General features: G+C 34.6%; 1 protein-coding gene across 4 annotated transcripts in view; it reads left to right on the top strand.

Annotated features, from left to right (window-relative positions):
- BMX (BMX non-receptor tyrosine kinase) overlaps positions 1-15963 on the top strand; it is an 84175-nt gene extending 68212 nt beyond the window's left edge. For 3 of the 4 annotated variants that reach the window (XM_023501238.2, XM_012547097.3, XM_031958966.1), the window contains 4 exons: positions 2771-2835; positions 7104-7222; positions 8791-8948; positions 14866-15963. In XM_023501238.2, the coding sequence (XP_023357006.1) occupies positions 2771-2835; positions 7104-7222; positions 8791-8948; positions 14866-14940 (417 nt within the window). In that variant the 3' untranslated portion in view covers positions 14941-15963. Of the gene's footprint in view, positions 1-2770; positions 2836-7103; positions 7223-8790; positions 8949-14865 lie in introns of those variants that run through there. The other variant, XM_031958967.1, reaches the window with a different exon arrangement.
- Positions 15964-17882: the final 1919 nt, after the last annotated feature.

Raw genomic sequence — 17882 nt, 5'->3', positions numbered from 1 at the left:
GTTCAGGAGCAAAGGGAACTTCTAGGGTAAGAAGTCTTCTATGGCATAATTGAAAATGTCTGAAGAGAACTTTGAGAAAACATTAGGAGAAAAGAATTTTGCATAATTTAATAAGAAGAAAAATTTGGTCAAATCTTATCCAGATACTACCTCTGTCTCAGTTTCTTTATCTGTAAGATGGGGATAATAATAGCATCTACCTCCCATGGTTGTTGTCAGGATTTAATGAAATAATTAATGGAAAAAAACTTTGCCAACCTCAAAATTACACAAATGTTATCTATTGTTGTTATAATTAGTTTTTATTATTGATTTAGCTTTTACTGAGAATCAACTCTAGTCAATCACTTATTAGGAAGGCAGTCTGGTACAGTAGACATAGTAATAGATTTAGAATAAAAATTGTTGGTGTTCAGTAGTGTCCAGTTTTCTGTAAGTCCAGGGTGGGTTTTCTTAGCAAAGATACTGGAGTGATTTGCCATTTTCTTCTCCAGCTCATCTTACAGATGAGGAAACTGAGGCAAACAAGGTTAAGTGATGTGCCCAGAGTTACACAGCTAGTAAGTGCCCTGTGGCCAGATTTGAACTCATATCTTCCTGATTCCTGGTACTCTCCCCACTATACCACTAGCTACCCCCAAAATCAAAAGAGCTGGTTTTACATTCCTACTCTTTAAAGTTGGGAACCATGGGCAGATCTTTTGGCTTCTCTGAATTTCTATTTTCCTCATCAAATGAGATAATATTTGGAAAGCTTTGAGCACATGCCTGGTACATAGTCAATGCTATACCTCCTTCCTTTTCCCTTCTCTCAATTGTTTTTTAGTAGGAAATAACAATATTTGTACTACTTACTTCAGTTCAAATAAGATAATGTGTAAAATGCATTGTAAACCTTGAAAGCACTATATAAATGTGAGCTATTATGTCTCAGGAACTGCACTATGATAAAGAGCCCATTTCATATCACAAACCATATGTATGTATACATATAAATATACATATATATGGAATAGAGGTTTGAGGTTTTTTTCTTTGTAATTCAATCAAAATTTGTCTTTGGAAAATGTTTAAAGCTAAATAGTCCTTGAATCAACATGTCATTTAATCTTGAAATGTACTTGAGGATACCAAAGAAGTGTTCATCTTTGAAGTAATACAGATATACTTTACATGACAGGAATATTTAATAATAGATTCTTATAGAGTTCACCTTTCCATGCCTACTGTGTATGAATGCCTCTTATTGGTTGAAAGCATTGAAGTGACTCTCACAAGTGAACCATTTGGTTCTTCTGGTCATAGGATCAGGTTATAAAATAATAATAGTCATGGATGTACTTAGAGTATGGACTAGAGAGCATTCTCATTGACTGACACCTTAAAAGAAGCAATATTCCCAAACAGACCCTTCCTGCGAATAAATAGAAGGACAAATGAGAATGTTCCCCAAGGGGATGCCATCACCCTAATTCCACTCCCATGCACATCTGTGATAATCATTATCATCATCATCATCATCATCATCATCTCATTTCTAGTATTTGTTAGCTGTATGACAATGGGAAATTAATCCCATAATTAATAATTAATTTCCATTTTCCTTATCTGATAAAAAAATTCATATTGATCATGTATGTTTTACTATAAGTTATTGTCAAGATCAAATGTCATGACAGATATGAAAGGATTTTGAAAGCTATAAAGATATGTTGCCTAGTAATTAGAGTCAGTAAGATCTGATTGTGCTCCTATTTCTGTTACTTGATAACATCCTTTGAGACTCAATTTCCCCATGTGTAGTAGATAATGAGGAAACAATGCAAGCTATATGATTTATTAACAAACAGGTTTAATAAATGGTTGATGGGCTCCCTAGTCAGTCCAAATACTCTGAATACAGACTGAAACAGATTTTTATGTAAAAAAATATTAATCAAGAGAAACCAACTTATTAAAAGAAAATAATTAATGGGATATAAGCCACGATGTATAATTGTGTAATCTGATTTCTAATAGGAGGAAAGATTAGGGACGTCCCAGATTAGAAAAGGAAGAGTAAACAGGTATAATTCCTTGAAATCAGGAAAAGAGTCATCCCACTCTTCCCAAATGTTGATATTAAATTGAAGAAACATGAAAACAATTATTGATTAACAACACAAGGACAGTTTTCGATAAGACATTTGAGTTGCTTGAGATGGATAATTGTGAAAAAACTCCCTGTATCAGTCCTTGGATCTAGCTGCATTTCTGTTCAGCATAACCTTGGTCTTTATTTAAAAGTCTCTAAGCTACAGGTAAGGTGGTTCATCTACCCAGACATACAGGTATGGGTTCATACAATACAACAAAGTTTTCCTATAATTCCCATTAAATTAATAAATTCATTTGAATTCTTTTGAATAAAGTTTTCTCACAAGAGAGAAATTGGACTAGACCCATAATTGGATAGAAAACTAACTAAGCTAGATCCAGGATTGAATAACAAGGTAGAGTCAATGTGGTTCACTCAATTCCCACATGTCTATAAAATAAGAAAAATAGGACATAGTATACTTAGCTTATTGAGAGGCTCAAAGATATATTTTGAGCACATACATGCTATATGTATGTAATATTTGGCAATTCTTAAAAGTTCTCTATTATTGTCTGGTATTATTATTGTCTGAGACTTGTCTTTAAGTATTAACTATTAGTGATAATTTCTCTGTTTCTCTATTCACTTTTGACCTTTTGATAAATTTACTATTCTTTCTCTCCCATAAAGGCTGCTAGGAATTGTTTGGTTGACAGTGACCTTTCAGTGAAAGTATCTGACTTTGGAATGACCAGGTAAGGCAGATTCTAAGTGAATACAGAGAAATGGGATTTGGATTAATGTTTTCCTAAATAATATGATCTGCTAACAAAGCAAAAAAGAAATTTATCATCTTTTATTTATATTCCTTTTCTATACTGTCACATGTTATATGATCAGTGTATGTATCTTATCTCCATTTGTTCGAATCCAATATTAGTTTTGTCATGAAGTTGCCATCCCTCTGGCTAAGTTTTAATTTAATAATGAAGAATCATTGCTCCCAATTTCCCCAAACCTCCACAGTCACTGTGGCTTACTATATACTATATGCACCCTGTATTAAATCCTTTCATACTATAGATATTTTATAATTTTGCCAGCTCTGAGTGCTTCAGAATTCTCAACTTAGAAATCTCACTTAATAATGGAAATGCATTCCAAGGCTGCTTTGTAAAAATTAATGTTTAATATTTAATTAGGATAGAAATATTAATATTTTATTATCCACAGCAGTATTTGTTCAAAGTTGTCACTGCCTTTCATTAAATTACCTTTTTATATATGTTTTCTATTTGCTTATATGCATATATTTCATTTCCATTAGCAGAATGTTAACCACTAGAGGGCAAGGCCTATTTAGCTTTAGCTTTTGTTTTTGCCTGAAAGAAGAAATTAGGACTGAGTAAGCTTTTAATTTTTTATTGCTTATACTATATGGATATGTTGCTCATTGGTAAAGGATTCTTGAAAAGGGTCAAAATGACTTCATTTTATTGGGGTCAAGGTACATTGTGTCCAACTAGAGCTAATCAGACCAATACAAGCTTGGAAGGCTCTACTAATTGGACATAATAGGTTGGACAGAAATAATCCCTGTGAACATTTGGGGTGGATTATATAACTTTGCACATCTCAGGTTTCTTCTGAGCTAATTCAATTCTGTTTTGCTCAAAGAGTACAGTACCTTCTCTGATGAGGGGACGTCATGTTGGGTGGTCTTGTGCCAGTGTCTCCCATGTTATATAATTGATTCTAAACTTTTTAAGAGAGACCTTGAGAATGTCCTTGTATCACCTTTTCTGGCTACTTTGTAAGTGCTTGCCCTGTGTGAATTATCCATAAGATAATCTTTTTGGTGAACGTACATTTGGCATTGAAACAACGTGGACAGCCCAGTGAGTTGCACTCTGCAGTAGCGTTTGGATACATTTAGTTTGAAAAAGGACCTTAGGGTCTGGTATCTTATCTTGTTAAGTGATCTTCAGAACCTTTCTAAGACAATTCAAATGGTGTCATAATGTCTAGGTTTCACAGGCAAACAACAACAGGTCAGCACAATGGCTTTGTAGACCTTCAATTTGGTAGTCAGTCTAATACCTCTTCTCTCCTACACTTTACTTCGGAGCCTCCCAAACAGTGAGCTAGCTCTGGCAATGCATGCACCAACCTCATCATCTTTATACATGTATTTCTCATTGATAAAATGAGGAAGATTTCACTAAATCACAAAAAGGGTCTTTACCTCCCTTGTATCATGAACCCCTCTGGCAGATTGGGAAAACCTGTGGACCCCTTCTCAAAATCACTTAAAAAAAACATAACTGAAAGAAAAGATGAATTTCAGTTAGAGGTTGGTGAAAATAAAGATACAGTTACCTTTTTACCCCCTGTCCAACGTTATGGACACTCTGGAACCCATCTATGGTAGCTTAATTCAAGCCTCCTGCAGTAAAAAATCTGAGTTCTCTCCAAAGTCTGCCTACATGTTTTCAAAAGAACAGCAGAACTAATTCTCACCCTAGATAAGACTGGGGAAAATTTCCTTTCCATTCCATAGAAATTTTCATAGCACTAATGAGGGTGTGATTGGTGCCTTACTAAGTAAGATACCATTGTTCAATATTCCTGCTGCCACATCAGGGTTAACGCTGAGTGATTTAGAAACAGCTTTCCTCTCTCTTCCTTTAATAGCATTAGATATTATGTTAAGAATGTTTGTCCTAGTGCTGGATTTCCTGAGCTGTCTTTCATCAACCTAGTTCCCTGCCCTAGTATGCTATTTAAATTATAGAGAGACTGTTAATATTATTTTGCATGAAAGGGAGATATGTGTCACATCAGTGAGTTAATGTGTAAAAGAACAATTAGTGCATGGGGGATTTTAATTTCATTTGACTGCAATCCTCCTAATTTGGACAAAGTCCATTTGAGTTGAATACCTGCTCTTTGCCTTTAAAAAAAAAAAAAAAAAAAAGATGTGATAAAAAGGGAGGAATTCACATTAACTTCAGAAATGAAGGACTCCAACTCAAATAACAGTCTCCTAAACTATCTCAGGCAAATGTAAATCAATTTTTAAAATCTTTTCATTAAGTTCATCATTTAGAAATATTTGCTTAGTGCCATCAGTTACTTTGATTTTAATTATGCAATAACTCCTTTTTGGTCATAATTTTTTAATTTGTTTCTTGAGAAAAATAAGTCCTTGGCTTGCATTCATAATTCATAAAACCCATAATATTTTTGACACGGTGGCAGGAGTACTGATTTGAAGCCAAGATCTAGGTTCAAATATGTACTGTCTGTTACCAGTTTCTTGGTCAACAAATTACTTAATTTTTAGTTTTCCTTATTTACAAAAATGAAGGGATGGGACAAGATAATCTCTAAGGTCTTTTTCAGCTCTAAATTTCTTGTTTCTTATGACTCTCTGTGCTAGGTGTCTGCTTTTATTTCTTCTCCTACACTCCTCTGGGGAACCTGGAGACTCAGTACAAAAAGCAGAGAGCATCCTGTTAGTCCTGAGACAGAGAAGTTTCTGTGTGGGAGTAATATCCCCATTTCATCTCAAAATGCCAGTGATACCTGTTCTTACATTTTCTGGCAGCCCCTGATCCTCCCTGATAATGTCACACACCAGCTTTCTCTGGATGTGGGGCCAGGAGAGTAATCACAGTGCCCATATGGGCTGTAGTTACCCATACTTAAAAGTGCTCTCTGGCTTCACACCATGGCAACGCGCACTCAACATGACCATCTTTGTGGAGTCATCTAATTCTGGACTATGCCCCCACTGAGGATTGTTTTTATCCCTATCCTAGAACACATTCTCAAATTCATCTTTGAGTTGAAGGATATGTCAATTAATGTCCCCCAAGAATGACAGCAGGAGTCACAGGCTGTACAACTGGAGCCTAGACCTTCTAGAAAATGACTTTTTAATCCTCTAGTATAACTATACCCAATCACAAAAAAACTTTCTTGAAAAAGGCTGGGGCATACTAGTGAAGGTAGGATCTGTCTCATTCTCTAAAAGTGACTTTTAAGGAGTAAAAACTTTGATTCCTAGAACTTTAATGCCAGAAGTTACTGTAAAGATAATTTCATTTTATGGATAAGGAAATCGAAATAGAGAGAAGTTAAATGACTTGCTTTATCTAGTTTTGACTCTTATCATTCCATCACTGGCAAAGTCAAAATTAGAATGCTGTTTTTCTTATTTGTAGTCCCAAAACTTTTATAATTCTTTCTACAATTAAACCAAGTAAACTCAGGGCTTTAATCTGAGGAGTGGGAAGAAATAAAAACCACTTGTGTTTTTTCCCACAAAGAAAATACTTTGGATTTGAACTTTTAAAATTCTTTTTAAAAAAAATTATTTCCCTTAGATTTTACCAAATCAACTGCTTCTAATATTTATAATTAGAATAAAACCCTATAACAACTTTCTAATTTTCATGTTACTCCTACGTTATACATTAATGATTTCAGATCCCATAGTGTTTTATTTGCCTCTTTAAACCACTTTTTCCCTGGGAAGAACATTTTAACCAACATATTAATAATATTTAAGTGGGTTTTGTGTATTTTACTTTTTATTTTACTCAAATTATTACTTACTGAAGCCTTCTACCCTGTGAGGTCTTCTGTTATTCTTAGGTCTTAACAATGATTGTTATTCTTGAAGAGCCTATATGCAAAATTCATTGTCTAGTTGGTAACCTAAAAGCATAAATATGCCCTTTTGTCAAATTTAAAAGCTACAAATGGCCTCTAGCTAAGTATACATATAGAAATTCTGCAAAAGGTTAGGAAAGAAAGGACATTAGACTGAATTTCCAAATAACTCCATAGGTCTTTATCATGGCTGCAATTTGTATGTGTAATCAATCATGCTATCAGAAAATATTTAGTATATATTTGGTGGTTTGAGTTCTTTAGCTGAATTGGAGCAAGAGACATTAAAAGTCTCTTCTTTGGATGCTGACCTGAATTTCACAATCTTTTTTGTCTCTTCCAGATATGTTCTTGATGATCAGTATGTCAGCTCAGTAGGAACAAAGTTCCCAATCAAGTGGTCAGCACCAGAGGTGTTTCATTACTCCAAATATAGCAGCAAGTCAGACGTATGGGCCTTTGGTAAGAGAGTTGTTATCCATGGCAGCATCCATAGTTAGCCTACATGCTGACTTCCCAAAGGAGAAATCATCAGAGTAAGAGAAGCAGCCAAAACAAACAATGAGGTCCTTAAACATTTGCAAAATTAAAATAAATGCCCCCCAGTGATAAGCAATAACAAGTAAGAGGTTACCAGAGATGGAGAGGCATTCTTGGTAGTGCATTTAATGTCAACAGCATGCTGGGTGGTGTATATCCTGTTCGTCTCTTCCCACATGAAAAGGACACAATTTTCTTACAAAAAGATTTAGTAAAAAAAAATTTTTAATTAGAATTATGACATTAAAAGTTATGGCTACAGAATGGCCAAATTTAATTGGTTTGCCTACTTAGAGACCATGGTTAAATAAATTTAAGAGATTTCTTCCCCCTGAATTGAATAGGTAAGAAGTGTGTGAATGGACAAACCTTGACCCATATCTAGCTTCAGACCCATTTTTCAATAAAAATTTACATTTTCATTCATTATCCTAAACAAGCCCTATAGAAATGTCATTATAATTCACTAGTGAAGAAGATAAGCATAAGATTATAGGTCTTGGGGGCTTACTACTTATAATTTTCTTTATTTTTGTTGTTGTTTTAACCTATTTTTGTGGTTTTATTAATGTGAAGAGTTTCCTAGATATATCTTACAATTTTAGAGTTTCCTGGGGGAATGGAGTAACTTTGTGCTTCTACGGTCAGTATATGTCAGAAGCAGTATTTGAACCACCCATTCTTTCTAACTCCAAAGCACCATAGCCCTAGTTGACTACCCCATGCTATATTTTTATGTTTTAGTCATTTTTCATTTATGTCGGACTCTTTGTGACCCCAGTTGGGGTTTTCTTGACAAAGAGTCTGAAGTAGCTTGCCATTTCCTTCTCTAGTTCATTTTACAGATGAGGAAACTGAGGCAAACAGGGTTAAGTGACTTGCCCAGGGTCACACAGCTAGTAAGTTCTTGAGGTCAAATTTGAACTCAGGACTTCTTGAGTACTTCCTGGTATTCTTTGTATTTTTAGTCATTTGAAAACCATTAAAAGAAAAAAAAAAATGAGGGAATTTGTCATATACATGTATGAAGCCTCCCTCTTCTATCCCTGCATTCATCTCTACCAATGAGGAGGGAATTCTGTAAAAAATGACCTTTGAAAATGGGGTTAAATTTATAAAAGAAATTTAACTATGCTTTGAGACAATGTAGTACAATGAAAGGATTTTAGATTTGAAATCAAAGGACATGGCTGCTATATTCTTTGTGACCTTGGGGAAGATTTCTGGGTCTCATGTTCCTTATTTATAGCATTTCGGTATTGGACTAGATCACTTTTAAGTTCCCTTCCAGACCTAAGTAGATAAAAACATTCTTCCTCTAAACCACGTCTGTCTAATGTATACATAGCATTTTGGTTTCTTGCTACCTGTGGGAGAGAATGATCTATTATTATATTTACTTATTTTTACTAGAACTTCATTTGAAAAATCCTGTTTGCTGAGACTTTCTCTTGTTTTTTAACCATATGTTTTCTCTTAATTCTTTGTAGGAATCCTGATGTGGGAAGTGTTCAGTTTGGGAAAACAACCTTATGAACTCTATGATAATAGGCAGGTGGTGACAAAAGTTTCCCAAGGTTATCGGTTGTATCGTCCACAGCTAGCTTCAGACAACATCTACCAAATAATGTACAGCTGTTGGCATGAGGCAAGCTATAATAACAATATAATGCATTACATAGCAATTTAAGGCTGACAAACCATCTTACTTAAGTTGTCTTTTTTGAGCATCCCAGTAATCCAAAATGCTTTTGGAGCCATCATTTTCATTTTACAATGACTTGCCCAGGATCCTACAGCTAAGTGAAATATATAAGAAATACTTTGAATTCAGGTTTTGCTAACTCCAAATCTAACATTCTATTCAGTGTATACAATGGACTCATAATATGATTGTTATTATCATGATGGGCTGCCTGCCTTCTGTCTATTGGTAATCAAGAGAATATCAAGAAAGTCCAGAGTCTATAGGGTAGATTCCTGATGGCAAACTTATGAGAGAAAATGACAATGGAGCATACGATGGGTAGGCAGAGTTGGATTGCAGTCTACATCACTGAACAGAATGCTCACATCAGTGAAATCACAGATTGGTTTGAACATTTGAGTTGAGAAAGACAGGACTAAATCTGTGATTTAACTAGTGTAAAGAACTCTCAGAGAAGGAAACTCCCCCCACCAATTCAGATAGTGATTCTCTGCCCAGTATGGCAATTGCCTCAATCAGGGGTTTCAAACATGGACACTCCAGAGAGCCCTCATTCAGATTAACTGGAAAATATTTAGCAAAATAAATAAAAATTCAACAACATATAGATATCATTACATTTTAAAATAATGTCAATATACAACTTGCAGAAATCCTTATGCACATATAAATGGGCCATTTCTATGTGAGTTTTATTCCATTATATAGGTTTAAATCATTGAAACATAAATTGGCTTTGTCATAGCATTGAAAGGTTCCATGTTTACTCACCCAAGTTTATGCAATTTATTAATTTACATAATTGTACTTAAATACAGTTCAAATGTAAATTAAATATAATTTGACTATAATTGTAATTAAATAATCATATGCAAATAAGGTACAATGGAGAGGCAGATAAAGCTTCCCATTCCCAGATATTGTTGTTCAGTTATTTCAGTTTTGTATGATTTTCCATGACCCCATTGTGGAGTCTTCTTAGCAGAGTTACTGGAAGTGGTTTTTCATTTTCTTTTCCAGTTCATTTTATAGATAAGGAAACTGAGGCAACCAGAGTTAAGTGACTTGCCCACAATCACATAACTAGCAAAAATCTGAGGCTTCATGTGAACTCAGGTCTTCCTGACTCTAGCCCTGGTGCTCCACCCACTATATCACCTAGCTGGATAGTCATATATCCATTTATTCATAAATTTGCAGTTTGGAGAAGCAGAAGTGGATAGCGAGGCATTTAAAAGAGGGGGTAGTATTAGCAAAGATTCATAGTCTGGAATAAGCAGACAGATGCAAGAGTAGTCAGGATAAACCAGTGCTAAGAGAAAGGGGTTTTGCTAAGGAATAAGTGAAAGACAGGGTTAGAAAACAAATTGGGATAGGTTTTTAGAGGACAAGTAAGGAACTTGGGGCACAAATTGGAGGTTTTTAAGAATGTCCGATGGTGAAAGATCTGAATGTAGATCAGAGCATGGGAGAGATACTAAGTAGAAAATAGAAAGACCATTTTAAAAATTATTGCAGTAATCCAGATCTTAAGATTTAAGGATATATGGTACAGTGGGAAAAGGGCTGAACTAGAAATCAGAGAACTGGAGTTTATATTCTTGCCATATATAGCAAATGTAATCTGGGGCAACTCACTGAGGCTCACTATCATGGGCCTTAGTTTTCTGATATTTTAAATGATGATGTTCAACTAAAATATTGTCTAAATGTCCCTTTCAACTCATTATCTAGATTCAATTGGTCTTGATGGAAATAGAAAGAAAAGGATTGCTATGGAAAATTTTAAGAAGGAAGAATTGAAAGGACTTTGTGACTATATATAAGTCTGACTGCAGTTTTAAGCTTTAGATAAGAAATGCTTACCTAATAACATTCATATACACATGTATGGATGTAGGTATATGTATACATTTATATTCTTATGTGTATATATGTGTATGTACATATATCAACAGAAATAGACAGACAGACCTAGTTTTATAACACTCTAAAGTTGGCAAAGTGCTTTTCCTATGTTATCTTGTTTGATCATCACAATAACACTGTAAGGTATGAGTGTCTTTACCCCTATTTTACAGATAAAGAAACTGGGGCTGTGATAGATTAAGTATCTCACCAGGTGCATATAGCTAGCAAATGTTAGAGGCAGGTTTTGAACTGAGGCTTCCCTGACTTTAAATCCAGAATTTCATTTACTTTGTCACTTATATTTTACATATAAAAATAGTAGATGATTGTTGGTTGATAGATAGATATGCACACATACATATGCATATATATGTATATACATATATCTGTGTATACACGCATATATACTTTAAAATATGCTTGTATATACACAGATAAGCATATGTGAAGCCAGTTTGAGCAGAGAATCAATTACTAAATTTTCAGTGAGTGAGCATTTACACTAGGAAATATGTCAAATACAATTTGTTTCTTTTGTTGATCATCTAGACTTAATAAAGTGTTACTGAAGCAACTCAAATATAAAAGTGTGCTATCATTACATTTTCCCTGCAGACAGATGATTGTTAAACATTTACCATATATTCCGGCATGTACCCACCCACACCCACACATATACATATGTACATGCATATTTGCATATATAAATGTGTCTGGAAAGTAATGAATGACACCAAGGATCTGAGTCTGAATGACAAGATGTAAGATGATATTATTGACAGGAACAGAGAGGTGAGAGAGCTAATTTAATAATTGGACAGATTGAATGTGATAGGATTCCTTAGGAGACCCAAAATGAGTTGAGAAAACTTTCATAAAGAAGAGTTGTTTAATATTTGATGAATGATAAAAATGTCAGGTTTTCCTCCCTTCTCACTTTCCAGCTGAATCATTAAGGCAGAGCTGTTGAATGCTTAAGAGATGGTCTAAAACCAAATTCCCTACCAGACTGAGATAAGAAATCTAGAAATGTGAATTTGGTCTCAAGAAGATCACAGCAAAGAAAACTAGCAGGAAAACACAAAGCAATGGAGTCAGTCTGCCAAATCAAGGATAGGAGGGAAATATTCCATTGTGATTTGTAGATTAGAGCCAGAGAGATAGGTCACTAGTACATAGGAGAGGCCTTAATAATCTGAAATGTATTTCCTGCAGATACCTTCTCCACCTGGAAAGCTTTGTGTTATCATTATAATAGCTTACATTCATGTAAAACTTTTTAGTTTACAAAATGCATTCCTTAAAAACAATCCTCTGCATAGATTGAAATATATATTTTCAGTCTTAGTCAACACATTAATATATTTGATTCTTTGTATGAACTTAGTTAATGTAAGGGAAGACTTTAATTTGGAAAAGGAGATGAGTTAGTAGGTAGTGATAAAAAGAAAAAAAAGATCCTCAATAAAACTTAAAAAAAAAAAAAGAAAAGAAAAACAGAAGTTCAGAAGAGAAAAAAAAAAAAACTACTTTGTTAATTGTAAAGTACAACTTAAAAACCAACTCAAGGGACAACTAAACAGAAAAATAGATAGAGCCCTGACCCTGAAGTCAAGAGAATATGAGTTCAAATTTGGCCCCGCACACTTAGTAGCTGTGTGACCCTGGGAAGTCACTTAATCCCGATTGCCTCCAAAAATAAAACAAAACAAAACAAAATAAAAAGACTACTTAGGAAAAAGAAATTTGTTTCAAATGAAATTTCTGTCTATATTTGTGTTGAAATATCTGTGTTTGTTGATGATTGTTGAATTTAAGGTTAAAAATAAAAGAAAAATTAATTAAATGCTAAGTTAGGTGATGAAGATATTATTTTATTCATTTAGAAAAATAAGGAAATTGAGGCTTAGACTATAGCCAGCTATAGTCCAGACTATAAAATTGAGGCTTAGACTATAGCCAGTCCTGGTCCAGACCAGGGTCACGCTACTTGTAAATAGAAGCTCCAAGTTTGAGATTCAAGTTTTCTTATTTTAGTGCTTTCTACTAACGCACTTCATCTCTCAAAGATGTAAATGAGAAAAGAGTACTAAGGAAATATGAGAGGAATAACATAGGGAACCTTAGAAAAAGAAGAACCACCTATTTCTCAGAGAATGGAGCAAAGGGGAAACAGACAAGAGGGTTTGGATTGGTTGATTTATTGGTTAATTGGTTGATCATTCTTTGTTCTCAAATAGCTCCAATGACATCACAAGAATAATTATCTTGATTTCCAAGTAAATTGGATTTAAGAATGACTTCAAAGAAATGAGTTAAGGGAATTCAAGATAGATAGCCTTCAATTTTGCAACAAAGCAAAGAGGGAGGAAGGGAAAGAGAAGAAGAGAGACAGGGACAAAGATATGAGACAAAGACAAAGACACAGAGAGACAAGAAAGAGAGAGGTAGATGAGAGATGGTAGTGGGAGATTAAGAAAAAAGAAAATTTCTAACTCTCTGGGAACTGTGATATGATGTCAGTCAATGAATAATAAAATGATTAATGTGTGTATTAGTGAGAATTGTTAGTCAACTGGCATTTATTAGGTGCCTCTCATAGAAGGAAGACAAGGGCATTAAGGGAAACATTAAGGTTTCTTGTAATTTTTTAGCTGAGACTTGAAGGAAGCAAGGGAAGCTGAGGCAAAGAAGGGAAAGAGTTATAAGCATGAGGGATATCACTGATAGTGGACTCGCTTGATCCAAAAACGTAACTTCCTCTAGCAGTATTTGGTAGTTCAGGAGTTAAATGAGGAGAAGCAGGAACCTGAGGAGACCCAGAAGTTAGGATTGTCAAGAAGAACAAGAAGATAAGATTTAAGAGTGAAGGAGAGAGCACAGTTAAATTGATTAACTATAGAATCAGTTCTAAGAAAAGGGAGGGACAGAATGGGAAAACAGGGATTAATGAAGGGACTAGAGACAATGGTAAGGGGAAAAAAATACATATAGGAAGAGTGAGGTAGAGAGAGAGATATGGCCAGGAAGATATGACCAGAGAGGAAAATTTTCAGAATTCAAGATCATAGAGGTAGAATTATTTTGAGTAGTGATAGAGTTTAAAGAATTACCATCTCTGAATATCTGAGGCAGAATGAAAATAGTGGTCACAGGGTATGAGGAGATTGGACAACTGGAATGACAGTATGTTCAAAGAGGCATCAGAGTGAATTTTAACCTCCAAGAATCATGGCAAGGTTCAGGGTAGAGAGGAAGAATGTAAGAATGGTATTGAATTAAGAAAGGAGAGTGACTTGATAGATGACAACAAGGATCAATATAGGGATATAGATGGATCAAAGGATTGATGGAACAATGGCAGCAAGAGGAAGGTCTTAGAGTGACTTGAGAGAGAACATTATTCTAAAGTCTCCTTCTGGAACCCCATTTGGAGTGGGATAAAAAAGGGGAGAAATTAGCACTAGAAATAGGGTGATAAGGAATAAGTTATCTCCTAGAGGAGATATTTCCTCATGAGTTTAAATAGAGAAAAAAACATGCAAAGAAGACACTTTGTTCAATATAGAACAGGTATTCTAAAGGGCACATTGAAAGGAGAAAAGAGAGGAGGAATTTCAGATTGCTAGTGTTGAATTATATAAGGATGACAGTATGCAGAGAAGAAATAGGGGAAAAAGTCAGAGAAGAGAATCAAGAGTTAGACCCATCTCCCCTAAAAGAGAACAGTAGCAGTGTCTGAGTATGCAATAATGGAGAGAAATAAATGGAGGAGTCCTAAAAGAGGCAAAAACTTCTTTTCATACCTGATCTATAAAACATGGCATATTTCAACAATTTCCCAAGAGATAAGAACACCTACCTATAGAATGGGCAGATACTTATTTTTGGTGATAAGATGATGGAAGATCAGTCACCCCAAATAATTACTTTTCTTTTCATTTAGCTTCCAGAAAAACGTCCCACATTTCATCAGCTCCTGTCTTCCATTGATACTCTCCGGGAAGATGACAAACTTTGAAAAAAGAAAATGGAAGAAATACATACAGTGAACATAAAATCTGGCAACTATCTTCATTCTTTTTAAGGGAAGCAGAAAGGACTGCAGTCTCAGTAGTTTAGTTGCTTCAACTCAGTGTTATGTCATTTATTGTTTGTCCTTTATAATGTAGAGGAGTGAATAAGATAAAGGAGGAAAGTTTCCAGGGATTTTGGGGCGATCATCTGACTAAAATTTACTGATATTACTCCTAAGAGAACAATACTTCCTTGATGAAAATAGAATTACATTTCATGCCCATTTCTATTAAACAGTATTCATTTTTCACTACTTTTATAAATTAAATAGAAAGTTAAAATGATTGATTTATTGAAGTTTATTTTATCAGACTGGATTCTTATTTTTTTTCTTAGAGCATAATCATTAAGTTTAGACCTGAAGGGAGAGATTAATAACCCAGCCCCTTCATGAAATCCAGAGAGGGGAAATCACCTTTTTGAAGTCATATCAGTAGTAAATCACTGAGCCAAGATTTGGAAATCTAGTGTGTCATCCTTAAAAGCTTTTTTTTTTTTTAAAAGCAATTAATTATGATTTTGACCTGCTATCAGAGTATATGTTAGAATTGTTAATTTATACTTCAAAAGCTTGTCTTTGATCCCTACTATGTATTATTTCGGTAACAAAAGTACCCTGTCACCAGGCCATGGTGGTCTCTCATTATATATTCTATGGTCCAAACCAATAGGTATAATATTTGGCAGAAAGCCGTATCAGAGCTATAAATTTTTCTACTCATGGTATAAAAATAAAATGCTATGAATATTTAGTTGTAGAAATTCTTCTGAACTATTAGTGTTTCTTCTGCATATATCTTCCTCCCCATAGATTTATTTTGTTTTTTTGCTTATATAAAAGCTTTTGTACATGCGATATCCTACTAAATAGAATGTAAGCTCTTTGAGAACAGTCACTGATTTATTTTTGTCTTTGTATTCTAGTATTTAGTGAGTATTGAATAAATTCTTGCTGATTGATTGAGGACATCCCATTTCATTGCTGGGACAAAATTCCCCTTTCTGTAACTTCTGCCCATAGCTCTGTTCTCTGGAGCTACATTTGATGAACCTAATTTATCTTCCATGGAAAAGCATGGTCATTAATAACATTTTGTTAGTTCAATAAGAATCAAATCTCTGAAATATGGTTTTTGAAGTACACTTTGTATAAAGTCGATTTATAGCAGTATGTCTTCTCAGTACACTCTTTGATGGCACTTTAGAAAGAACGGTATTTAAGCAACAGACTTAGTCTTACTGTACTTTCCCCCATACGTCCATGGGTTAAATGGAAAGTTTAACTTTAGAGGGGAAAAAAAGCAATATGTATTCATTACATATTGTATGTTAAATTGCTTTCTCCTTCCTCCATATCTCTGACTTTAAAGCAGTCCATGACATCAAAGAATTTTGCTACCTAGAAGTAGTTTAGAGATTATCAAATCGAATATCATCTTTTCATAAATAAATAAACTGAAACTCACAAGTTACTCTGATCACTTTTGAATTGCCACTTCATGAAGAGTGATGAGATGCATTTTCCAACTATAGGGCTTCATGTTCCTCCTCTCTAATGTAAAATAGAATTTTTCAAGCCACCTGTCTGTGCATGTGCTCCCTATACCAAGAAACAATCAAACTTCTATAACCTTTACGGCAAGTTTAACTTTTAAAAAAGTTTTAACAGTATTTTTACAGAAAACAGTTTAAAGATTTAGCACAGTAACCATTACTTGCTTAACAAATATCTGTTGACTTGATTTTAGCCATTTCAACAACTTTTTAAATCAACCAGTCAACAGATATTTAAATAGCAGCATTCAAGAAATTTGTGCGTCAGTTAAAGAGACTCAACTAATGCACATGAAATAACATGCAAAAGTATAAAACAGGATTGAATTTGTTGCTCTATTTGTATAAGATGGTAGAAATCCACAGGATTGTAGGTTAGTGCTAGAAATGAGAGGCAATGGTTGAATTGATGAAAGAGGATTGGTAGAAAAGATAGTCTCTGACCTAGAGCTTAAGTATAAGGCAGAAATGTCAAATACACCAGAGGCCACAACACTCCTGAGTGCTGTGAGACTGGATTAAAATGTAATTGGAAAATATTTAACAAAAAAACATATAATAAGATATAGAAAATATCACATTTTAAAATTCATTCAAGACGGTGGAGCCAAGATGGCAGAGAGGACACATGCATCTTCCTAAACTCTCCTTTACCCTCAATCTATTTTAACAAAATTCAGCCTTGGAATAGTGCTTGACTGTCAAAACCCATGAATATTGGGAGTATAAAACATTACCAAAGGAAGATAATCTCAAAATTCACTAGAAAAGGTTTGTTTTGTGTTATGGGCCAGAACTTTGTACATGAAACAATAAAATTTACAAAGTGTTAAGTCAGTGGAATTGATAAGACAATGATTATCTAGTTTAGCATGGTGCTTAATAGTTCTCTAGTTCAGTATGACTGATTTAATCTTACAACAAATAATGGTTTCCTAGTGATTGGTTTATACTCAGTATACTGTAAATGATCTAGTTATAACAGAGCATATAAGCTAGGACAAACTCAGGTGGACCTCAAAGACAGAGAACTGGAGGTGGGAGTTCAAGCTCTTGGACCCAAGAAGAGCGATTCACTCCATCTCACACCACTATGGTGACTGGCCTGTCCTTCTGCAATTCCTCCATTGAGACCAAGCTAGCCCGGACCCCAGGCAAGGGGACAATAAAGAATTTGGACTTAACACCTGGCTATTCTCATGATGATTACTTTACTGAAATGAAGGCTGCTCCAAGACCTCCATAAAACCAACCAGAACACTGCATTTTTGCTTGTGCACAGAGATGGAATGGGGTTAGGCCAAGCACAGACTTCAGACAGGCAGTGAGAGC

This window comes from Sarcophilus harrisii, chromosome 3 (genome assembly GCF_902635505.1).
Source record: "Sarcophilus harrisii chromosome 3, mSarHar1.11, whole genome shotgun sequence".
Taxonomy (NCBI): domain Eukaryota; kingdom Metazoa; phylum Chordata; class Mammalia; order Dasyuromorphia; family Dasyuridae; genus Sarcophilus; species Sarcophilus harrisii.
This window is presented reverse-complemented; position numbering and strand designations above follow the sequence as displayed.